Source organism: Crocuta crocuta, unplaced genomic scaffold (genome assembly GCF_008692635.1).
Source record: "Crocuta crocuta isolate KB4526 unplaced genomic scaffold, BGI_CrCroc_1.0 scaffold70, whole genome shotgun sequence".
Taxonomy (NCBI): Eukaryota; Metazoa; Chordata; class Mammalia; order Carnivora; family Hyaenidae; genus Crocuta; species Crocuta crocuta.
Window position 1 is genome coordinate 6,906,582 of NW_027528417.1, and position 26,983 is coordinate 6,933,564.

Sequence of the window (26,983 nt, forward strand, 5' to 3'; positions counted from 1 at the left end):
TAAGAAGCTGAGCTCATAGAAACAGACTGGAATGGTGGCTACCAGGGAGTTTAGGGAATACAGAAGATGGGAAAATGTTGGTCAACAAGTACAAACTTCCAGTTTCACGGTGAGTAAATTCCGGGAATCTAATGTACATCATGGTGATTCCAGCTCATAAAATTGTTGTATATATGTGAATGTTGTTAAGAGAATAAATTGTAAATGTCCTCACCACAAAAAAGAAATGCTAATCATGTGATGTGATGCAGGGGTTAGCTAACCCTATGGTGGTAATCACTTTGCAATGTACACATGTATCAAACCAACACGTGGTACATCTTAAACTTACAGTGTTATGTCAATGACATCTCAATAAAGTTAGAAAACATAACAATAATCACTGACTATTTCAAACATATATCAGGGATCTGTATTCATTTACAGATAGCCATATCAGATTGAAATACTCGGAAAAAAAAAATCAAACTCTACTTTGGACACCTTTCAAATTGTATTTCAGTCTCTCCTCTTCTTCCCATAGGAGTTATGGATGGCTAAGTTAGGCATGATGGTTTGGAAACCATTAAAGCACATTTGGGCTTTTGAAGTCTAAAGCCCAAATTGTGTATTTTTCAGTAGAAAGTAGCAACTAATATCTGAAAACAAGAATATGAAAAATGAATTCACTAAAAACAAATCTCTCTGATTCCAGAACATGAAAATTTTTAAAACTCATTTAGGAGTTCCTGGGTGGCTCAGTGGATTAAGCATCCAACTCTTGATTTCAGCTCAGGTCATGATTTCACAGTGGTTCATGAGATCCAGCCCTATGTCAGGCTACACACTCACAGTGCAGAGGCTGCTTGGGATTCTCCCTCTCTCCATCTCTCTCTGCCCCTACCCTGCTTGTACAGCTGCATGCTTGCACTCACTCTTTCTCAAAATAAATAAACTTAAAAAATAACTCATTTATAAGGTATCTAAGAAGACTGCTGTATAAAATCAAAACAGAATTATTTCATTATTTAATCCAAGACTTAAAAAATTTTTTTAAGTTTATTTATTTCCTCACAGAGAGGATGAAAACCTGGGCAGGCTCCATGTTGTCATCATGGAGACTGACACAGGGCTCCATCTCATGAACTGTGAGATCATGACCTGAGCCAAAATCAGGAGCTGGACAGGTCACCAACTGAGCCACGCAGGTGGCCCAAAAGAGCATGTTAAATGGAGTCCCTAAGGGTCATGTTACAATCAGAACTTTTGAGCAAAATTAAGAGTTCTCCCAAAAGAGACCTCAAGACACAAAAGACTGTCATTGGCATTTTAAAAATTGTTAGAGCAGCTCTCACAGCAAAATGGACTTTCTATCAGTACAAAATCCCTACATGATCATAACGAGGACATTTCTTGATAAAAGATTTGTCCAGACTACTTCTAAATGTATTCAAACCAATATGAGAGCAACTAGAAAGTCTCATCTTCAGAATGCCGCTCGGAAGTCTAACAGACTTTCCATTTTAAAAAGCTCATGCAGACAATAACCTTTAACCCTCCACTTCTGGATATCAAACACAGTTGAGAGCTTCATGGGGGCTCAATAACACATTAGTGCTTGTATTTTCTGAATCAAAAAAAATCAAATCTCAAGTGTGATCTTCAGTGATCCGGTTTTGAAATATTTACTTATTAAAATAGTGCTTGAGACTATATTTCAAAACTGGGGAAAAAACACTTCTAGTCCAAATTCACTTCAAAAGTGTGCTTCAAAAAGAACATGGTGTTACCTCCAGAATTCCTGAAAGTCTATATCATAAAAGCAATTTCTAAGAAATAGACTAAGTCACAAGTGGAGGCCACATATCTATTATAAACATGGACAGAATCACCGTGGAATAAAAGCTTTAAAAACCATTTCTAGTTTGTCTTTTGTTTTTGGCATTTTTTTTTGTTGTTGTTTTGTTTTGTTTTTTGTATGTCCTATCAAAATTACCTTGGGAGCTTTTCTAAACCACACACACTCTCATCTGATTCCTAAGAGGTCTTAAGATAGATCAGAATAGGGGCAGGGAGTGTATGAAGTGGAGGAAGTAGTCAGTATTGCTTGAAAAAGCTTCCTGCCAACTCCGGTGAAAACCATATGCTGTAAAACTCTTTACTTTTTACCCTCTTCCTCTCAGCCCATCAGTAATTATGCTTACCCCAGTTCTCTCTCTCCTAGCGGCCATCTTACTTGATCTAATCTACAGGCCTCTCTGATTCCCACTATAGTTAACAGATTCCCTGGAACCCTAATAATTCTAGTGTTCATTTTTATCCACTCAATACATTTCCTAAGGCAGGTCCACTCTACCCAATAACCAATCCCTAAGCCAAAGTGGCATTCCTGAGTGGGAAGGAGAAATTCACCATCTTTCACTCCACAGGAAATGGGTATTTTACAAGAGCTACAAGGGATAGAACTGCCTGGAGCTTTGTTAACTTGCAGATTACTGAGCCTTTCCCCCCAGAGAGTCAGTCCTATTCAGCAGGTCTGGGGCAGGGGCCAAAAACCTGTATTTCTAACAAGATCCCAGGTGATATTGATGCTGTTGGTCTGGGGACCACATTGGTATAGGGGAATCTATGGGACCAAGAGATGACCGGGAGAAATGGGTAAGAAAATCAGTGACAAAGGCAGCAGACACAAACTGTTACAAGCAGACAGGTAGCAGATCGGCACGCGAACACTGAGCACCTCTGCTCTCTAGCCAGGGCTCAGGCATTCCTCTGGTTAATAGGGACCTACCTAGTACCCATCACTCAGTACCCATCAGCACTTCCATGTGTTCAGGAAGAGAACAAAAGGAAAAGGGCTCCTACTTTCCAGGAGTAATGCTAATAGGAAAAATCGTGTTCATATACATTACATAAATAGATCTACAGTCATTGCTATAAGCAAAAATACAAAGAGATTTGAGGGGCCAGGAGATGTGCTACCAGAGGGGTGCCTGGGTGGCTCAGTCTTAAGGTCATGATCTCACGATTCATGAGGTCAAGCCTCCCATCAGACTCTGCTGACAGCTCAGAGCCTGGCGCCTGCGTTGGATTCCTTGTCTCGCTCCCTGTCTGCCCCTCCCTGACTCAGGCATGTGTGTGTGCTCTCTCTCAAAAATTAAGAAACATTAAAAAAATTAAGCTGATACTTGAAAGATGAAGGCTCAGCCATGTGAAAAGAGCATCCAGGCATAGGGAATAGCAAGGGGGAAAGTCCTGAGGCAGAAAATGCTTGGAAATTCTAGAAAATGTCAGAACAAAGTGGTTGAAGCAGAGAGAGTGAGAAAATGAGCTTTTGGAGGTATGACCAAAAAAAAAAAAAAAAACAAAACAAAAAATAGACACGGGCCAAACCATCTAAGATCTTAAAGGTTATGATAACAATTCTCATCTCTAGCACCAAGTGAGTACATTAACCTTCAGCGCATATTCCTAAGAGAATCTGGAAAAGGAGAGGAGAAGGGGAGCTCAGCCCTGTAAGGTATGCTGAGGGGGAATCGAGTGTCCCTGCTAGGAATCTGTGTGAAGGGTCTTCAGAAAGTGTATTTTCAGTTCCTGTAAACTCAGTCTTTAATAAATCACCGTGGAAATCTGTTTATGGGGCAGAACCAATCTTAAGATTATGTTATTAGAAAAACTTTGTTTCAGGATTCCCCAACAGTGATCTCGTACTGTATCCCACACACATTTATTACTAGCAGAACCTTTCTGAACTCTTTCCTCTGGTCCCCACAGTACAGAGGCATGTTTAATGTTATTAAACACCTACTCACGATGTGGAGGCGAAGGCCCCCTCTCAACCTCTGGAGGAAAACTCCTAAAGTGTCATCAAAGACCAGACTTCAAACAGAGAGACAAACAAGATGCAGCCGTGGCTTTAGAGCAGTTCATAATCAATAAGGAATTATAATCCAATAAGCTAAGATAACTAATTCATGTAGCAAAATGTGTTACCTGCTTAAATAACTAACATTGCCCTGAAAGGGAAAGCGCTCACCAATTTGGAACTTCTACTTGTGCCGATCCTTTAGGGAAAATGGTGGAAAGCTGTTGGAATGTTTCAGCAGCCGAGAGAGGGGAGACGTGATTGCATGAAGTGCACTCTGCGTGGACAGTGATGTCGGTGGGGCAGCCTGACCACGGGCAGGCCAGTGAGGAGGTCGCCGCAGAGAAAGACGGTGGCACCTGGACTATGGCAGGAGCAGCACAGCTGCAGAGAGAGGTAGACGGGGCCAGACAGACTTCAGAATGAGCACCCCGGGACAGGCTCAGTAGCCGCATGAGAGCAGTGAGGTGGAAGGAATTAAGGGCACGGAAAGTATGAAAAATGACACCTCGCCCTTCGTTTCCCCTAATCCACCTCCTCTCACCTTCCCCTCCTGAGGTGAGGGGGCAACCGTGCCCGAGTGGCAGTGGCAAGGAAGACAGAGGATGATACAGCAAAGGTGGCCAGACGGGATGGAGCCCTGAATTTGCTGACTGAACCAATCAGTACAGGTACAGAGAACAAGAGAAACCAGGTTGGTCTCTGAGAAGGGATTTACAAACGTGGAAAGTCAGAAGGCCAGAAGGAATCTTACAGGATTGGATTAAAATTGGAGGTGTCGATACGAATGCATGAGTTTTGTTCCAAATATGTACAATGATACACACACACACACACACACACACACACACACACAGGCATTTATAAATGTATGTGTGTCTGGATAGGATTTTTTCTAACTCTGAATATTAAGAAGGTCTAGAAGCAAAGACACCCAAAAGCGAGAAGCACAAAGACCACGCCGATCCTGTCTTCTAAATACCACAGGTTCCCTGAAGAAACGACGGAGTCCAGAGCTAGCGGAGAGGAAGGACATGTTAACCCAGAACATCGTGTGGTGTCAGAAGATAACCACATGCTCAAACAATGACAGAATGAGGTCCATGGAACACAGAAGCCAGCTTGAAGGGATCACAGTGGCCAGATCTAGGATGACTTCAGCATCCAAACAAATAATAATACAAATAATAATAGGAGCAGTAGAATCACATTAAGAGCCACTGAATAGTTCTTCATCATAATAATGGTAGAAATACACACATACATGTGGGAGGAGGGAAGGAGCTTCCTTACAATATAGCACCAACCAGTACCAATGGCCTGTTTTCCACAGCCTGTGAGGTATACAGTAAGAATGGTTTTTACATTTCTAAAGGGTTGTAGAAAACAAAAGAGAAAGAATGTGTAACAGAGACTATACGTGGCCTGCAAAGCCTAAGATATTTATTATCTGGCCCTTATATTATAGAACACGTGTGCCAACTTCCAACGGAGGAGAAATACAGACAGCCGGTCGTCACATGGCAGCCCTCACAGCCTGGCTACAGGCCGTCCTCCTCAGCGGTGCTCAGGAGGTTTCATGAGGAAGCACCACACACACAGGTGGACACCCCCCTACAAAATAAAAGCCCTATAGTCTTTAAAACTGTCAAGGACATGAAGTACAACAAGACTGAGGGACTATTTCATACTGGAGGTGGTTAAAGAGATAGGAAAACCATACGAAATGCAGGATATCAAATAGGAGCCTGGCTCAAAGCTAAGCGAGAATGTTAGGGGACAACTTGCAAAACTTCAGTGAAAAATTAATGATTCAGAAGAGTGCTAAGAACAAAATATAAGAGGGGCACCTGGCTGGCTCAGTTGGTTAAGCGTGCAGCTCCGGATTTTGGCTCAGGTCATGATCTCACAGTTTGTGGGATGGAGCCCCACACGGGCTCTGTGCTGACAGTGCAGATCCTGCTTGGGATTTTCTCTCTCTCCCTCTCTCTGCCCCTCTCCCGCTTGTGCACTCTCTCTCAAAAAGTAAAAAGTACATATACATATATGTACATACACACACACACACACACACACACACACACACGTATATATGAACCCCAAAATCAAAGTGCGAAATTTAATGGCTCAGGTAAAGAAAGGGCTAGAAGGTACACAACTTTGGTGGGAACTGGAAACAACTTCACCAAGAAAAGAAACCACGCTTGAGTATAAAGATGAAAATGACAGGAACCCAATAGAAAATGACAGAAAATGACAGAATAGAATAGAAATGAACAGAATAGAATAGAAAATGACAGAAAAATTAAGAGGAGCACCTGGGCGGCTCAGTCGGTTAAGTGTCCAACTCTGGATTTCAGCTAAGATCATTATCTCGCGGTTCATGAGTTCAAGCCCTTCATCAGGCTCTGTGCTGACAGCTCAGGGCCTGGAGCCTGCTTCAGATTCTGTGTCTCCCTCTCTCTCTGCCCCTCCCCGACTCATTCTCTCTCTCAAAAATAAATAAATGTTAATAATAATAATACTAAAAGAAAATAACATAAACCCAATTAAAGGAAGACATTTTCTTTTAAGGTCCAGGACGAAAATGGATGTTCTAAGATTCCTATAGGCCTTGAGGAAGTTTACTGATAGACTGTGCAAACTCTTTCTGACAATCTTTATGTAAATACTAATACCATAATTAGGATTCTTTTCTGTCATTTCGAAATCATATGGCTCCAGAAGCGTGTGTGTGTGTGTGTGTGTGTGTGTGTGTGTGTGTGTGTGTGTGTGAAAGACAGACAGATGCTACATATCCTTTGCTTAATGATATTCAGTAAGCAGAAGTGTTAGCCCTTACTCTTCAAAATTACATAGGTCAATTTAAGATAAGAACTGGAAAATCTCCATAAATATCCTCAGGATTTAGCAACATGAAAGTCAGTGGTGATCTTAGCAAGATCAGCCTCTGTACCATTTTAGGACAGATACCACATTGGGTTAAAGAGGAAACGGGCTAGAAAGGAGTAATAGATTGTAACAGTAACTCTTTTTTTATTATTTTATTTTTTAAATGTTAATTTTTGAAGGAGAAAGAGATAGAGCGTGGGTGAGGGAGAGGTAGAAAGAAAGGGAGACACAGAATCCGAAGCAGGCTCCACGCTCTAAGCTGTCAGCATAGAGCCTGACAGGGGCTCAAACTCACAAGCTGTGAGATCATGACCTCAGCCGAAGTTGGACACTTAACCAACTGAGCCACCCAGGTGTCTCTGTAGCAATTACTCTTAAAAGAAGTATGGCCATGAAGGGAGATATGCAGTCCATAGACACTTCGGTGTGTGTGTGTGTGTGTGTGTGTGTGTGTGTGTGTGTGTATTTTTTTTATTTTTTACCAGGGTAAAGAATACATGAATGCTAATTAGAAGGATCTAGTAGAGAAGAGGGTTAAAGATTTAGGAAAAACGGGCGCCCAGGTAGCTCAGTCGGTAAAGCATCAACTTTGGCTCAGGTCATTATCTCACACACTGTTCATGAGATCGAGTCCCACATCAGGCCCTGTACTGAGAGCTCAGAGCCTGGAGCCTGCTTCAGATTCTGTGTCTCCCTCTCTCTCTACCCCCTTCCTCCCTCTCTCTCTCTCTCTCAAAAATGAATAAACATTTTTAAAAATCATAAATAAAAAGATTTAGGAAAGAAGAAAAATAACTATTTGAGTGAGATTCCCAAGGAGGGAACAGGAAGATCTGAAGAAACATGGCGAGGTTGGTCTCTGCAGAAGAGACAGCTCATCAAGTGTAACAGGAGGGAAGACAGCACAGGTGTAGATGTAAACAGGTCTACAGACATGGCAGACATACACTGGGATAATTACCACTGGAGCTCGATATTCTCTGGGAAGAATGAGGGAAAGTCATGTACTGAGGATGCAAGAGAAAAATGTAGGTTGGAGGCTGAAGGAAAGAGAACAAGGGACAAAAGGGAAAGTGCAAGAATGAGCAGGAAACAGAAAGATGAAACCCGTGATCAAAAAGAGTATTTTCATAAATCACGTGAGCAAGGGTTGTATTTGTTCAACAGACTATTAAATTGATACAACCCTGTTAACACATCTCCATACATAATTATCTTTTATACCAAGTCAGTACAACCATGTGTGCAAAGAAGCAGACAACCAATCAAAATATAAAAGCTGCAAAACCACAGATGCCTGAACATTAACATGAACCCACTTTATAATTAATTCATGATAAATGCATTTAGCAGAAAATCTGAAAGAGGAAGCTAACAGGAAAAGTCGGGAACACTAAATATAAACCAAAACAAATGCTGTACCCTACCCACTAGCGCTCCCGAATAATTTTTAAACTGATACGGTCGTACAAGGTCCTACTAGAATTTCCCACCGGTCCCAAGGTTTTCTGGCCCCCGTTTTGAAATTTGCTTTAGGAGAAAATTATTGTTCTCACTAAATACATTATTCTGATATTTCTGTGTCCTACTTATCCAGTGAGATTTCCTCTGTTTCTGGCACAATTCTTCAAACTTGGTGTTTAAATATACCCAGATATATCCCTAAAAGATGCTCTTACCGATATTGCTGTTATCCTGAGAGAATCAACAGTGGAATGTCTGAATAAGTACCATAAAATGGGTCCAATTTCTCCTGTAATAAAGCCCTGGGCCTGAGCAGAAAAGGTAGTGCAGACATTTTCAATAGTCTTTGCTGCCAGGTGATTCACAACACGTTCTTCCTAGAGAATGAGAGAGAAGAAGAAAAGGGGGTTATTTAGTAAGAGATATATGCATCCATGAAATTTCTACATAACCACTGCAGATAAAGGCCTGATGTCAGGAGTGTTTCATCTGCCCCTGCGTGTTTTATGTATTTTGGTAGGTGTGATCATTCTTTTAGGCTATTATGAAATTATTACACTTTAATCACTAAACCAATTTCATCATTTCATCTCTAAAACCTAGCATAACAGAATTTTAACATATTTTAATAAAGAGGCTGACTCTGGGAAACGGTATGGAGGTTCTTCAGAAAGTTAAAAACAGAACTACCTGTGATCCAGCAATTGCACTACTAAGTATTTACTTCCAGGATACAAAAATAGTGATTCAGAGGAATACATGTATCCCCATATTTATAATAGCATTATCAAGAATAGCCAATTTGTGGAAAAAGCCCAAATGTCCATAGACTGATGAATGGATAAAGAAGATGTGATATGTATACATACACAAACACACACACTGCAAAATAACTCATCCATCAAAAAGAATGAAATCTTGCCATGTGCAATAATGTGGATGAAGCTAGAGAGTATAATGCTAAGCTAAATAAGTCAGTCAGAGAAAGACAAATGCCATATGATTTCACTCCTATGTGGAATTCAAGAAACAAAACAGATGAACATGGTGGGGGTAGGGACAAGGGGTTAAACCATGAGACTGGTTTATAGGGAACAAACTGAGGTTACCAGAGAGGAGGTGGTCAGGGAGATAGGTGAAATAGGTGATGAGGATTAAGGAGTACACTTGTGATGAGCACTAGGTGTTGCATGGAAGTGATGAATCACTAAATTCTACACCTCAAACTAATATTACACTGTATGTTAACTAACTGGAATTTAAATTAAAACTTTAAAAAAATTTTTTTTGGGGGGCGCCTGGGTGGCTTAGTCGGTTAAGCGTCCGACTTTCGCTTAGGTCATGATCTCGCGGTTCGTGGGTTCGAGCCCCACGTTGGGCTCTGTGCTGACAGAACCTGGAGGCTGTTTCAGATTCTGTACCTCCTTCTCTCTGACCCTCCCTTGCTCACGCTGTCTCTCTCTCTCTCTCTCCTAGAAATAACTAAAAAATATATTTAAAAAAAAATTTTTAAGGCTGAAATAATCTGAAAAATACACAATAGGAGCATAGTATAAAAATGAAAGATAATTTTAAAATCTAAAGGATTATGCAGAACAATCCTCAGGAATCACTAAGGGCTGGGAATAATTAGTGTAGCAATCAGCCAAAGACCATTCAAAATACAAGGCAATGTCCCAAAAAAGTTATTGTCTCGATGGTGTGACATGAGACTAAAGGCTATTCCAGATTGTCCTAACAATGCTTAAAAGCTAGCCTCTAAAAGGATCAAACTGTTTCCATGTAACTTAAATGAGCTGAAGAAAAAATACAAAACTTTTTTTAACAACTTTAAAATTATTTAAAATAAACTTTTTTTAAAAAGAATACAACACTCCTAACAATATGAAAAGCACAATGTCCGACATCCACTTAACATGGCCACACATGCAAAAAAGCAGAAAAACAGGATTCCTAGGAAGAAAACCCAATCAGTAAAATGACACAGATGACAGACTAAGAAGAAAAGTATATTAAAATGGCCACTATAGTCTATATACTCAAGAAAGAAGAAGAAAGCATAAGCATGATAAAAAGTGTAATACGGGTGATGGGTGGCTCAGTTGGTTAAGCATTCAGCTCTCAACTTTGACTCAGGTCATGATCCCAGGGTTGTGGGATGGAGCCCCACCTCAGGCTTCACACTGACAGTGCTTGGGACCCTCTCTCTTCCCTCTCCCCCTATGCGTGCACACTCTCTCTCAAAATAAATAAACTTTTAAGAAAGTGAAATAGAAGATACAAAAATGGCCCAAAAGGCTAGAAATTAGTCTAAAAATGAAAAATACACTGAGCCGGATTAACCGATTAGACTCTGCAGATCCAATGGTTAATGAACTTGAAGACATGGCAATTCGCAATTAAAACTACCCAAAATAAACACAGAATGAAAAGGGGGGAAAAATAGAACAGAGCATCAAAGCATCAGTGAACCATACAGGACAACTTCAAACAACCTAATGTATGTGCGATGAAAATCCCAAAGGTGACAGGAGTGGAGGAAGGTTGAAATAATGGCCGAAAATTTTTTAATTCTTAAAAACTGGTAACTGTCAATTTAAGAAATTCAACGAACCTCAAGTAGGAAGGAACAACAACAAGAACAAAAATCACACCAAGGCACATCATAATCAAACTGCTAAAATGCAGTACTGAAGAGAAACACTTAACCGCAGCTAGAGGAAAAAGACACATTATGTAGAGAGGAAGGAAGATAAGGATGACAGGAAACTCTTCATTAGAAACAGTGCAAACCAGAAGATAGTGGAGCAATATCTTTAAAGAATCAAAAGAAAGAAAAAGATAACTGTCAACCCACAAATGTATATCCAACAATAACAACTTTCAAAATCAAAGATAAAGGTGGGGAAAAACAGAGAGAGGTTTGTGAAGGGTACAAACTTTCAGCTATAAAATGAATCAGGTCTGAGGATCTAATGTAAAACAAAGTGGAAAGAGGTAAATACATGAGGTGACTGATATTTTAATTAATTCAAATAAGGGAATCCTTTCACAGTGTATATGCATATCAAATTATCACTCCATATACTTTAACTATTTTACAATTTTTTCAATCATACCTCAATAAAACTGAAAAAAAAAACAAAAAGCAATGTAGTAGTAAAATATATGATAACAGAAAGGACAGAAATGGAGTACTAGATGTATTCTGGTGTAATGAACTTATGTAGGGTTCTTACATAGTGTATATAAATTATATGCAGTAAGTATATCATTATATAAAGGAAGTTCTGGTATAAGGTTCTTATATAAAGTTGTTATATATTACATATGAACCTACATACCATTCCTTGAAGGTCAACTGTGATAAGTGAGAGATGTACTCTACAAAAAACTCACAATAAAGGAGATAAGGTGGAATCATTCAAAAGTCAATCCAAAAGAAGGCAGGAAGAGAGAAAAGGAAACAAAACAACAGATGGACAAATAAAACACAAAATACACTATGGCAGATTTAAATCTAATTACGTCAACAATTACACTAAATATAAATGTCTAAACACGCTAATTAAAAGGTAGAGATTCTCAAATTAGATTTTTTTAAAAGCAAGATTCACATAAAAGCTGTCTGCAAGAAACCCCCTTATATATAAATTCACAGGTTAAAAGTAAAAGAATGGAAAATATATATCATGCTAACATGAACCAGAAGAAAGCTAGAGTGGCTATACTACTCAGAAAAGTAGATTCCAAAAGAAACAAGATTTCAGAGCAAAGAGTATCTCCAAGGGAGCAAGGTCACTTCACAGAGATTAATAAAAAAAAGTCATTCAACAAGAAAATAGAACAATCCTAATTATTTATGCTCCTTAATAATGGAACTTCAAAATACCTGAAGCAAAAACTGATAAAATTGAGAGAATAGAAAAATCCACAATTTTAGCTGGGAAATTCAATACGCTTTTCTCAATAACTGACAGAACAAGCAGCCAGAAAGTCAGTAAGGATTCAGAAAGATAACACTATCAACCAACTTTGACATTGACAGAATACTCAACAAAAGTAAAATACAATATTCTTTTCAAGATCCCACAAAACATTACCATGTTAGAGTATACAATGAACCATAAAACATCCCAAAATAACTCTATATTCATGAGTTAATCTGAGATTAGTCACAGACTTAAATGGGAAAGCGAAAGCAAAAAAGCTTCTTTTCAAGATCATAAAGAGTATCGGGCGGGCAAAGCTTTGTTAGGAAAAAGGCATAAGCATAAAAGAAAAAATTGTTAAATTAACCCTCATAAAAATCGTAAACTTCTGCTCAAAATGACAACGTTACTGCCTCATGATGTCTTAGGCTAGGAAAAAATATTTGCAATACACACACCCTGAATATCTGAGTATTTTATGTAAGTTACGTGTCAATTCAAATATTGAAATCTACATTAAAAATTGTATGTAGAATATAATCCCATTTAACAAGAAATTATGCATATGTAAATATCTAAGTTAAAAAAAAGGGCATAGAAAGAGATACAATACCTGTTAATGGTGAGTATAATAGGTGTGAGTTGTGGGGTCCAATAATTCTACTTTAGACATTGCTTGAATTGTTATAGTACATATGTATACTTTTTCAAACAAAAAATTATATATTTTTCATGAAAATGCAAAAAAAATGGGAAGATACTAGTTATATCTAGGTTCAAACCACTGTTTTACATTCTACTAGCTATATATCCTTGGACATTTTCACCTCTGTGCTGTAGCTTCTTCAACTATAAAAATAATAACACACAAGTCAGTTTGGAAATTGCATAACATACATGGACACTTAACCTAGGTCATAAAAAATAGTATATTTTTAAGTAATATATTTTTAATATGTTAGCTTTTCTTCCAATTATAAATATCATAAAGTAGGAGTTGTAAGGTTGCTAGAAAGAGTTTTAAAGCTACCTGAACTTCTTCAATGCTTCCTCCCCATTCCTGATGTTTCCTTCATGTGGCTAGAATGAATTGATATAAGCCTTTCATCCTTTCTCTGTTCCTTTATTCATTATACCCAAGAGAAAACAAAATGCTTCGCCTAGTCGGTAAATTTGAAAAGAATAAATGGAGCATGCCTAACTGCTCAGCTCAACTCCTGCCCCTTTTTCCTTGAGTCCAGGTCCACCCACACAGAGCTGTTTTCTCATATTCCCCATCTCAAGTCTTACCTAGATAGGCACCCCACCTGGAGAGTGCATCTGTACCTGAGTGCTGCAAAGATTCCCTGATGTGGGAGTGCAATATAAGGACACCTACTGGCCCACAAGTATTAAACTACATCCTCCACCCTAACTCTCAGTACATACATGTATGATATTTTTGTCCTTTATGCCTTTTCTGTGTCTTATTAGGTTCTGAAACCTTTGCCCTGCATGTAGAGGTGGGGCAAAGTGCTATGGAAGGACCCTCTCAAATACCTTAACATGTGCTTTCAACAAGCGTCAGTCAATTCCTAGAGGACTCATTCCTAGTACTGAAAAACCACCACTATTTTAGCACTCAGGTTGGAAAGGAGCCATATGTCATCTAGTGCTCTATAAACTCGGTGAGGCTGTCAGTTCAATTCAACTTGCTACTACCTGAAAAGAGCTATTCTAGTCCTTCTGAAATCCCCTGTGAGATGCAATACAAGCAATAAGATCGGTGTTATTTTCTGCTTAATTAACTCTTCAGAAGGGATAACTGGACTGAACTAATATCCATCACTCAAATCAAAGACCCATTTTATCATATTATGAGGATAAAAGTTATGGTGATTAGGGAATGATACTATGAAAATAAGCTTATAATGATGATGCTTATTAATGAAGAGTTGCACAGATTTTTAATAATGTTAAGTAGATCTAATAATCTATTGTGGGCACTCTTAAAAAAACTTTGCTGCCAATGTTATTTTAGTCTACATGCCTACTTTTTCAAAAAGGAATACTAAAATTAACATCTAAAATATTGACATTAGAGGTGCCTAGGTGTCTCATTCTGTTAAGCAAGCACTTGACTATTGATTTCAGCTCAAGTCATGATCTCACAGTTATGAGACTGAACCCCACATTAGGCTCTGTGCTGGGCATGGAGCCTGTAAGATTCTCTCTCTCCCTGTCCCCCTGCCCCTTCTCTCCTCAAAAAAATATTGACACTATTTTCACATTTGTTGATTTAGCAAAACTATGATCTCTCTTCTAAAGACTCCAAGGTATCTGGACTTTATTTTCCCTGGTTTACTGTAACTCATTAAATCAAGAAAACAGGATTTCTATTTCTTACAATATAGCAGGCTAGATATCTGAACAACTCTGTCCCTCTAAAAGCATTCTAAATGCTAAATTTAAAATAAGAAAATAAACAAACCTTCTTAAAAGCATCAGTGAACTAGGACCAAATTGTTAGGCCAGTGACTGAATAGGTAAGAACGCTGAGAGGTACCATGAGAAGTACCCACCCATCAGCACTTAAGCTGATGTTTACACTGAGAGCACTTGTCTAACAAAGTGAACAAAAGGAATGAGAGAGATGGAGAGGGTGGAAGTTAGATGCATACCCAGCACCAAGTCAAGCTAGAGCTCCCAGTGGCTACAACCAAATATAACAGAGATTAACAAAAAATAACTCTCCCATTTCCCCGATTCCCCCACTGATCTGAGTTGGGGGCCAAAGGTGTGTGTTAGGGAGAGGAGATGGCAGAAAAAAAAGTCCAAAGGCTAAAAGCATAAGTAGGCCCTCACTTGATTCACAGAGTATCTCCTTCAAAAGAGCCATAGTTGGTCTAGCAGCTAATTTGTTGCAGTCAGAAGACACTAAAACAATATCTTTAATTGTTAAAAATACTGCCAACCCACAATTGTATTCACAGGAAAAAAATGTATTTCAACAAGAGCAACAAAATAGCCACTAAAAGAATAAAAGTAATCATTAAAAAAGCAATCAAAAGGACATGAATAAAAAATAAACACAAAACAAAAGAAAGCACAAAATAAGATGCCAGCTATAAATACAACTATACCAACAACTACAATAAACATAAATGGACTAAATACTAAAGAAAAACTATGAAGCAGAAATTTTGTTAAACACAGTATGAAGAAATACATCAAAAATAAATTTATCTGGGGCACCTGGGTGGCTCAGTCGGTTAAGCATCCAACTTCAGCTCAGGTCATGATCTCGTAGTTTGTGAGTTTGAGCTCTGCATCAGGCTCTGTGGTGACAGCTCAGAGGCTGGAGCCTACTTCAGATTCTGTGTCTTCCTCTCTGTCCCTCCCTAACTTATGCTATGTCTCTTCCTTTCAAAAATAAGTAAAAACAATTTTAAAAATTTAAAAATTTAAAAATAAATTTATTCAACTAGAAAGGCTAAAAATAAGGTATAACCAAATTAATATCAGACAGCATAGGCTTTGGACAAAAAGCATTACTGTTGATTTTTTAAGGAAACAACATAATGATAAAAATGTCAATAAACCAAGGGAAATATAATCTAAATTTTTACATATTAATAACCAGTCAAAATATAACAAAATTGCAATCCTAACAAAGAAAGTATTTAAAAACATATCTCAGTAGCTGATAAGATAGACAAAAAGCAATCAGCATAGATATAGAAGATTTATATCCCTATCAATCGGATTAACAAGCCTGACCTAATGGACAGAAAAAAACCACATTATACAACAATGGCACAATTCACCTTTTTTTCCCCTGAATATACACACATACTAAGTCATGAAAGAAGTCTCAACAAATCCTAAATGATTGAAATCATACATATACCATTTCCTCTAAATATGATACCATAAGCTAAAAATAATAATAAGTAGAAAAAACTATAAGGATAGGTATTAAATGAGAAAGAAACAGAAGCGCTACAGGATTTTTTTTTTAACGTTTATTTATTTTTGAGTGACAAAGCAAGACAGAGCATGAGTGTGGAAGGAGCAGGGGGTGGGGGGAGAGCGGCAGAATCCAAAGCAGGCTCCAGGTTCTGAGCTGTCAGCACAGAGCCCAACACAGGGTTCAAACTCACCGACTGCAAGATTATGACCTGAGCTGAAGTCAGACACTTAACCAACTGAGCCACCCAGGTGCCCCAAGGATTTATTAAGACTACAAAACATGTAATGGGATAAGAGTAAGTCAAAAGAATATCAAAAATTTAAACAGAAATCCAACCAATATAAATTCTTGAAAGGTATAACTGATGTTTCACCAGTTTTTACATACTGAGCTCAGCAAAGCCAAACTCTGAAACCTCTGTGAAGTCACCTGCCACAGGAGGAGATGAGATGCCACCTCACCCTTGCATGTAAAATGCCATGCTTCGTCTTCTTACCCACACCACCTCCCTGGAAGCTGATCTATCTCACTTGGTACTAACAGGACCACTTCCTCATGCCATTCTGAATCGTTTACTTCAAGACACATTAGGTTACTCCATCCTTAAGGAGTCCTTTTGCCTCTTACTGAATAGGATTCAAAACATTACAGATAGTGGCTCTCTGGTCCTCCCCATTCAACAGACACTCACAACTTCTGATGTGGGGCCAGTCGTGTCCCCAAGACACGATGGTGAAGGTCAGAGTAAATGAATTTGGCTGTTTTGGGTGCCTGGTCGCCGGGGCTGCTTTTAACTCTGACAACTTGGATATAGTCACCATCAGTGACCCTTTCACTGACCTTAACTATACAGTCCACATGTTCTAGTATTCCATCCACAGCAAATTCAACAGCACAATCAAGGCTGAGAACAGAAACCTTGTCATTGATGGAAAGCCTATTTCCCACCAACATCAAATGGGGTGATGCTAGTGCTAAATATGTTGTCAAGTCCATCGGGGTCTTCACCACCATTGAGAATGTTGGGGCTCACTTGAAGGGTGGGGCCCAGAGGGTCATCATCTCTCCTGCTTTTGCTGCAGTCCCCATGTTTGTAATGAGCATGAACCATGAGAAGACTATCAGCAATGCTTCCTGCATCCCCAACTTCTTGGCCCCTCCATAACAGATCATCCATGACAACTTCGGCATCATGGAGAGAATCGTGACTCATGACTCCATGCCATCACTGCCACCCAGAAGACTGTGGTCAATCCCTCTGGGAAGCTGTGGCATGAAAGCCAAGAGGCTCCCCATAACACCATCCCTGCTTCTACTGGCACCACCACAGTTATAGGCAGGGTCATCCCTGAGTTGAGTGGCCTTCCATGTCCGCACCTCCAACCTGTCAGTCATGGATCTGACCCAACGCCTTGAGAAAGCTGCCAAACAGGATGACATCAAGGTGGTAAAGCAGGCATGGAAAGGCCCCCTCAAGTGCACCCTGGGCTACACTGAGGACTGGGCTATCTCTTGCAACTTGAACAGTGACACCCACTCTTCCACCTTCAATATTAGGGCTGGCATTGCTCTCAATGTCAAGCTCATTTCCTGCTATGACGATAAATATGGCTACGGTAACCAGGTGGTGGACCTTCTGGTCCCCATGGCCTCCTAAGAGTAGAAGCCCCCTGAACCACCAGCCCTATAGCAAGAGGAAGAGAGATGCCCTGGGGTGCTGGGAGTCCACGTCCCAACTCAACCCCCAACATACTGAGAATCTCTTAACCTCTACACAGTTTCCATCCCAGATCCCCTGAAGAAGGGGGAGTCTCAGGAGCCCTTCCTTGTCGTGTACCAGCAATAAAATACACCGTACCCAACCACAAGGAAAAATTATGGCTAGTAATAAAGAAAAACTGGATCCTTCATAGTCCACATACGTGTTGCCAACTCTCACTGCAGAAACGCCAACAGAGTGCTGAGCACCCAGAAAGAATCTGATGTTGAGGCACCCACATTTCTTTATCAGAACATTAAACTGTGACAGTAACGAAATCAGAAGATCTAATTCAACATTTCCACTTTTATATCAAAAACCAAAGAATTTTAACTCATTTTTCCCTTTGCTTTAGGTCTAAAACAATTCAAAGATAATACACATAATGTCTAACATCTCTAGTACTTCTAATTCAAGCCTAGTGTTTTCTAATTAAACACAAAAGCAACTCTACCATTAGTTTTCATTTATAAAAAAGAGAGAGAACTCTAATTTAAAAATTGAAATTAAATGTCCTCTTAAAATAAGTGTTACTTCAAAATTATCTAATAAACTATTATTCAAAAAGAAATAAAACCCACAATTTATATGTTTTTTGGACCTCATATTTTTAACTACAACCTATGCCATGTGAATTCAGCACCTATAATCATACACAGACATATTATGCAAGTTATCAAAAAAGATGTGGTTGATTAGATACAAATATACAAATTAATCTTCTCCTCTAAATATGTGGAAATTCTCTAGGAGCTGGTTCTGGCTTGTCACTGTAAAATAATAGGCTGCTAGCTACCCAGATAAAAATAAACACTTCAAGGGTGTCTGGGTGGCTCAGTCAAATGCCCGACTTCGGCTCAGGTCATGATCTCATGGTTCATAGGTTCAAGCCCCGCATCAGGCTCTGTGCTGACAGCTCAGAGCCTGGAGCCTGCTTCGAATTCTGTGTCTCCTTCTCTCTTTGCCCCTCCACTGTTCACACTCTGTCTCTGTCCCTCAAAAATAAATCAATGTTTAAAAAAAAATTAATATAAAAATAAACAAATACCTAAAAGAAAGGTCAGCTTTCTCACCTTCCTTTCCCACGCACATATAAACATATATCATGTAAGGTTATTGCCAAATATTCCTGAGATTAATACAGCAATGACCCCAAGGAGGGAACTGCTCCTTACTACCGTACACACATTAAGGTCAAAGCAATGGAAAGGAAAGTTGTCAGACTCAGAGGGGGCCCAAGTCAGAAGCTCATGGAAGATTATGAAGCACAAGTACCCTCCCATACAGGAAATACCACCAGGTGGGTCACCCAGACCTTGGCCAACACCAAACCACTGAAGAGTAGCACATGTGGGATTGAAATCCACATCCTCTGACTCTCACTCAGCTCAAGGTCTTTGAAATGCCAGCCCCAACTCTGAAACTGATCAGTATCCTCATAGATACCTTACCTTCCACACTGCCACACTCCTTTTTCAACAGTCATGTAAGATCTTCCTATCACTGTGTGACACACCATAGGTCTGTTACTCTCTAAATACTTTCCCTCTCTCCCTCTAAGCACTGACATCTGTCACAAGGACAACATCTGACTCATACCTCTATCACCATTGTTAAAATTATAGAAACGATGTTCAGAAAGTGGGTTGTTTAGAAAACACTGTCATAATATCTTCAGCAACTTTAAAAAGAGAAAACCTACTGAAAACGATCTTAAGCTCCTGACACTCCCAGTGTAAACCCACAGCTTCCTCTCCCACAGTGCATCACACAACATACCAGGGGATAGGGTAGGTCTGTGGGCAAATTACTTTGAAAATGTGGTATACACTATTCTCCCAGTAGATTCATAAATACAAGCTCTGAAAAATATCAGCAACAAATAAAACTGCTCAACTTTGGTTAATCTAGTGTCTCAAAGTATTTGACTAGAAAACGCTTTATTCTTTTAACACCTATAAATAACTCCTGGCAAAGCTAATTCTGTATGCATTCTGAACAAAAAAACTTTATAATTTAAAATGGCAAATGGCTTCTAAGAAGTCTACACATCAAATTAGAATGAAGTAAAATTTCTCTACTGCTTTCTTCCCAATGCAGAAATTAAAGAAAGAAGAAGGCTAAAAACCCTATCAATGGCCTATATTACAAAGAGGCCCATATTACAAACAAGACACATTACAAAGTTTTTATGTGGAAAAAAAATTCAGTAATTGAGGCAAAAGAACATCTCAATATATTTAAAACAACAGAAATAGGAGAAGAAGGGGGGAATGGTGGGGCAGAGGGACGGAGGCAAACCATGAGAGACCCCCGAATGCTGAGAACACACTGAGGGCTGATGGGGGTGGGGGGAGGGGAAGGGGCGTGACGGGCATGGAGGAGGGCACTTGTGGGGATGAGCACTGGGTGTTATATGGAAACCAACTTGACAATAAACTATTAAAAGTCCTTAAAAAAATAAAACAACAGAACTAGCACAACTATGTGAATGTGCCCCATACCAAGGAACTATATACTTAGTGGTCAAAGTGTCTTAGTTTTATGTTTTATGTATTTTACCACAATTTTTTTAATCCAAAAAGAAACAAGACAAACCACTTTCTTGACAATAAGGTAATGCAACTTTGTTATTTTAACAGGAAAAGAAGAGGCAATAAAATCCCACCCACCTGAAAAAGTTTTAACCATCTCAAACAACCCTGGATCAAGGACAAATTTAAAACCAGAACTAGAGACTACCAATAAAATAGCAATAATGGAAACACTACATGTCAAAACTAGTGAAATACAGCTAGCACTAGATGGAGAGAAAAGTTAATAGCCTGAAATGTCTTAGTGAGTACACAAGAAACGAAACCAAATGAAGTTACGAGAACAACAATAAAAGGCATGGTATACAGAACTAAGGATAAAAAAATTTTCTCTTTCCTAAAAAATGAAGGTAGGGCAGCATCTTAATTTATCTTTACCCTTCCTACACCTAGCAGTACATAATAGATGTTTCATAAATGTTAGCTGTAAAGAATGGGACCTACATCTGAGAGTTAGCTTAAGCAATAAACATATTAGCTGAATCTGATCAAGAATTCAAAGGAACTGCAATCAGTTATCAACATTTTTTAATCAAATGTGTTATTGTCCTATTATTAGTCTTCTCATTGAGCATACCCTTCCATTTTCTGCTAATATCAACTAACTCTCAAATTTATCTGCAGATGTGTTCATAACATCACAACAGGTGTACCTGAAAAGGTGAAACTAAAAACTGTATGCAAGTGAAAGGAACAAAATTAACTAAGAAACTCTTGAAAGAGATTATGGTAGTAGGAGAAAACTCCTCATATCCTTAATTCGTATTAAATAACACAAAGTATTACTTTAGACAGTATGACATAGAGGCAGATAACAGACCAAGAGAACTAAACAGAGGCTAGGAAAAGACACCGATATGACAAGGTGACACTCCAGAGCAGTAGGGAGAGGGTGACTTTCTCATTTTAAAACTCCTGGAAACACTGATCTCCCATATTTATTTTTAAAGATAAAACTACCCAGGGGTGCCTTGGTGACTAAGTTGGATAAATGTCAGACTCCTGAATTCAGCTCAGATCATGATCTCACAGTTTGTGAGTTCAAGCCCTGCGCCAGGCTCTGTGCTGACAGTGAGGGGCCTTCTTGGGATTCTCTCGCTCCCTCTCTCTGCCCCACCCTTGCCCATACACTCTCTCTCTCTCAAAAATAAAAAACCTTTTTAAAAAGATAAAAGATAAAAGTACCCATATGTAGCAGCACACACACAGAACAATTACAAATAGATTAAGGTTCTAAATAGAAAAAGGAAAAATAATAAAACTTTTAGAAGAAAATGGAATAGACCATCTAATGACGGTGAAGTGGAGAAGCATACAAGACACAAAAAGCACAAATCATAACAGAACAGATTGATAAAAATTTAGCTATATTAAAATGAGGAACTTCTGCTTATCAACAGACATTGCAAAGAAACTGAAAAGCCCAACCACAAATTAGAAAGTATCCGTAACACATGTAAACAACAAAAGATACTAATCCAAAATACATAAAAATTCCAATGGATGAAGTACTAATGACATCTACACTGTTTCAAACAGTTCAGAAAATAAGTGAATATGAATGAATAATAAATGTGTGTACCCATGAATATATACATACACACCTATCTCACAACACAGCAAGGACAGCAAAATATTTTTTAAAGAAACTCTTGAAACAGGGATGCCTGGGTGGCTGAGTCGGTTAAGCATCCAACTTCGGCTCAGGTCATGATCTCAATGTGGGTTCGAGCCCCACGTTGGGCTCTGTACTGACAGAACCTGGAGGCTGTTTCAGATTCTGTACCTCCTTCTCTCTGACCCTCCCTTGCTCACGCGGTCTCTCTCTCTCTCTCTCAGAAATAAATAAAAAACATTAAAAAAAAAAAAAACTCTTGGAACAAAGCGATGGAAATAAAGGTCATTATAATTTTCTTTCCTTTTCTAGTATTTCAAACACTTCATAATAAGAGGCTTTTGGTAAGGGAGGCAGTGTACAGAATTCCCACAAAGCAACAGAAAGCTCCTCCACCAAAAAAACAAAATCAAGGGGCGCCTGGGTGGCTTAGTCGGTTGAGCGTCCGACTTTCGCTTAGGTCATGATCTCGCGGTTCGTGGGTTCGAGCCCCGCGTCGGGCTTTGTGCTGACTGCCAGCTCAGAGCCTGGAGCCTGTTTCGGAGTCTGTGTCTCCCTCTCTCTCTGACCCTCCCCTGCTCACGCTGTCTCTCTCTCTCCTAGAAATAAATAAATAAATAAAAATATTTAAAAAAAAAATCAAAATGAGATAAATTAAAAAGGATGGTGAGCATATTAGTAATCACAAAAATGCATATTAAAACTATTATGAGAAAACATTTAATGCCTAGGAGACTGACAAAAATTTAAAGTCTGACTATATCAAATGTTCAAGATGTGGCTTAAAGGATACTCCTATACCGTACTGGTGGGAATACAATCTGATACACACATGTGTGTATGTGTGTACTGAGGCACATTCCAACAACATACTGTGCGGTAGTATAAGTGAACTATAGTTCACACAACTGGTGTGATCACACAATGTACCAACCTCCACTTATTTTGAACAAAAGAATTAAGTCTTCACAGGATTTGGTGCCACTTATGTATATAAAGTTCAGCCGTAAGAGCCAATCAAGGATGAAAACGAGATAAAGAAGAACCTGGAGATGTTTCTCACAAAGTCAGAATAGTGGCTACTCCTTGAAAGACCAGAGCAAGCTACAACCTGAGAGGGACAGAGAAGAATTCTCTATGTTCCCANTTAAGAAATACCAGTAGGTACTGGGAAAACAGTTTCTTGATATGGAAAAAATTGTTGAAAATAAGAGGTTTAAAAATTATTTACCTTCAACTATGTCCTAAATACATTAGATATATGCTAAAGAACTGCTACAATTCAGTTATTTCTGTAAATAAAGAAATCCTTTTTTAGGGGGAATAATCACCGCCTAATTTATCTGTGTTACAGAGACCATGTTCAAGTTCAGGTTTCTCCCACTATCCACAAGTACCCTGTTCCTATGAAATCTTTAATAAGCCCAAACGGCATAAAGCAAAGAGCAATCACCATTAATTTAAATAGAAACAGTTTTGAGTATTCCCAGACCCCAAAAATAACCTCTCTCGGGCTTCTCTGATACCTTAGGACACGTCTTGTTAATGGATGCAGAAAACACACCAAGACAAAGCACAGATGCTCAAAGGTGCAGTTCAAAGCCACGGTGGGCTCAGTGGCTGGATGCTGAGATGACGCATGTAGTTTCTGGGGAAGGGAGGGCCGTGGCGGGGAACTCCCCCTGCTTCCCTGTGTAACAACTCACTGCAAAATAAACCCTGAAAGCTGTTTTTGCTTTTTGCCTTTTTTCGTAGAAGCAGAAATCCTCTTCAGATTTCTTTCAATTAGAGAAAACAAGTACTAATGTGGGTCGTTTGTAAAAGTGAAGTGGTGTAGCATGAACCTTTGAAAAGCGAGACACACCTCCATGTGCTGTCCAAGCACATATTTAATTGCTTTTCAAATATACAACAAAACTTTCATAAATTAGAGTCCTGGACTTCCCTCCCTCTTTATGAAAAATGCACAGCAGCTGTCGTACATACCAAGACAATAAAAGGCACATTTGCTACTAAAATACCATAATGATTAAGAATAATTACTTAATAATACACACAGATATCAGGCATCATTCTTCCTATTACACAGTGAAGAACACAGGGCGAGGAGGGGGGCTGGAGAAGATAATCAATTAGAATACAACCACATGGACTCAAATTAGCAATCTTTTACTGCACATTAATCTTAGTTTTAAAAATTAAGATACAAAGTTTTCCAAATTTCTTTACACTGTGAAAATAAGTTCTAGAAGACTTCTTTTCTCCTTTGAGTTCCCATAGTTTTATGCATCCACAGTGACACAGTTGACATAATCCACTTTGTTTTTATCTGATCTCCCCCAATAGGTGGGATCAGTGTGCGAACAGAGCGTTCACCTTTTCATCTGTGTGTCCCCGCGTGTGCCTCGCTTGAGGCCTTGAGTTGATAAGCTGAAACAGGTCTTTTGACTACAGAGAAACATGACTTAATTCTCCTATTTTTGATACGGTACAATTTACTGGTTTTATTCAGATCCCCTAATGCCAGCTGGCGTCTCCACCCCTACGGGCTAGGAAGCGTTCGAACTTCCCTTCTGGATCACTAGGGGAACACCGTGCTGAGCTCCCTTGCGCTGGGAGCATCACCCCGTTACCATACAATGCAGGAAGTCAGCAACTCATAAAGAAGATGTTTATCATGACATATTTTTTTCATTCCTTAAGGAATGTTTTTAGCCTATGGCTCTGCCTTGGGTGAAACAATGTCAATGGTTTAAAGCAAACAGAAACGTGACCCTTTTAGGTTGGCTACTACGTTCTTTACAAAGTCACACACAGGAGCTCCCCATGCCAATTGGGTAGTTGGCCAGCTGGCTGGTTTCTGGCAATTAACAATGGCATGGGAAGGACAGTGAATAAATTGAAAAATAAAATCACGTAATAAATACTGCTTAATATTAAAATCAATGGATGTGAGTGGAAGGTTCCTGTTTCTGAACCGCAAAATGGCAAGCTGACAAGATTAATCATGGGGCTTTCGAGGCTCCCAGCAAAGTCTCTGCACACACCTTGCTTACTGAACTGGTGTATCGAGGAGCTGAAAAGGAAGGGGGGATTAAGAATATGGTATGAAAAGGCTACTTATGCTGCTTGTGTTTGCTATCATATTTTAAAAGGCAAGACCTTTCAGAAAGTGAATGAGAGAGCTGGTGCATTTTTGCACTTGCTCCGCTGCGGGTCACTCGCTCACAGTGGCTTGTCGGGATTATTTAAATGCAGGAGCGAGGCTCGGGCTGACAAGCTCCTGCACCGCTGCAGGCTACACTCGTCACACAGCCCCGGAAGGGTTATTACAATCTCGGGTGCCTACAGAGGACAACAAAGGCGCCTTACCCCTTCCCGAAGACACCTCATTAGCACTGTGTACGCAGCCGAGGGAACAGCCCAGCATTCTCTAGGGTGCTTTTTTTTTTCTTCCTAAAATGAAGTGGAAGGAAAGGCAGTGAAGCTAATGGCACAAAAGATATTAACCCGTTCATGAAAAAGGCTGTTTGAAATACACAAACTATCTAAAGCTTCTTAATACCCTACTGAAAGGATCACTACTTGACAATTCTGACCCGGTTAGGGAGACTTTTACTACGCTGTACATACAAGGTGTTTCTCCTCATATTCTATATGATATTCATCAGACCCTTTCATTTGAAGCCAGAAAGAAAAAAGAAAAAAAAGCTCTGAGAAATGATAATATGATCCACTTGGCAGAGAAACCATTCTATTGATAAGTGTAGATGATAATACAGATATTCCTACCTAAAAGGTATTCCATTATATTAAAGGATTTGAAAGCACAGAACACACAGCTCTGAGGAATATCTCAGGAAAACCCACAAGCACAAGCAAAAGGCAGTATGTTACCTGGTAAGACAGTGCACCCAATAAAAAATAAGCAAATGTGACTAGTGGGTTCGCAGATTTTAATGATATCGGCAATGATTCTCTCACATACGAACCAAATTAGGGTAATAACCACAAAAACCCTACTGTAACTTCTCAAACAAAATCAAATTATAAGTCACGTACCACACAGAAAGGTGTGGGGGGGATTAATCTCTTTAAGGCTAAAGAAATTAGGTTCTGTTTAGAGAAAATATCTCTTTAAGACTATCCAAATTTTAGAACCAGTACATTACTGGTCCATATGCTTTTCATACCTATGATGACAATTATGACCCATTAAAAAAACCATATCCTTGCTTCATCACAGGATTGCACACATGGTCGGAAGTTAGACATTATCATCCCCAACTGCTCCAGCTTGAAAATCATTAATTCAGCACCCAATTTAACTTCCAAAAAGAACTTTTTACACTTCCAGCTCACTCTACCACAACCTTTCTATAATCTACCACCTACCCTCCCCCACAGCCATTAGATTCCCTGGTCTATCATTTAATCCCTCCTGCCAAAAGCCTGAACACCCCTCCCCCTCCAGCGTGTCCTTTTCCCTTCCCTTGGGAAACCAACTCCCGAGGGAGCCAGTGGCTTATGCCCGCCAGGCCTGCGCTCAGGAAGCTGGGCTCCTCAAAGGGTGACCCCAGACCACAGAGCCCATGGATGACTTAGGATCAGCAAGCCCAGGGGGCTTCATTCTCACTCTGCAGCATCCTGCTCCTCTCTGGCCACTTCCATCTCAGAAAGGATCACTTCATAACTGTGAGCCCCACACTGCACCTACTCTTCTCCGCCGCAGAGATCATGAAGTCGTGAGTGAGACAGGGGCTCCCCGCGTTCCTACACTGAGGCCACCTGCTACTTACACCCAGTGGTTGCAGCAGGACATGCTCCTCCACCCCTTCCACACGGGCTCAGGATCCCATGCCCATCCTGCCTCCTTCAAGGTCATTCCGTCACTGTCTACCTCATACTGCTACATCGTCCAAGTCCTGTCC

The 26,983-nt window shown here is 39.6% G+C and overlaps 1 protein-coding gene across 1 annotated transcript in view; it reads right to left on the reverse strand.

Annotated features, from left to right (window-relative positions):
• ULK4 (unc-51 like kinase 4) overlaps positions 1 to 26,983 on the reverse strand; it is a 540,134-nt gene that overhangs the window by 432,559 nt on the left and 80,592 nt on the right. Inside the window, exons 18-19 of the mRNA XM_077754339.1 lie at positions 25,425 to 25,508; positions 8,416 to 8,577 (exon numbers count right to left, since the gene is read on the reverse strand). Of these exons, the coding sequence (XP_077610465.1) occupies positions 8,416 to 8,577; positions 25,425 to 25,508 (246 nt within the window). The remainder of the gene's footprint in view (positions 1 to 8,415; positions 8,578 to 25,424; positions 25,509 to 26,983) is intronic.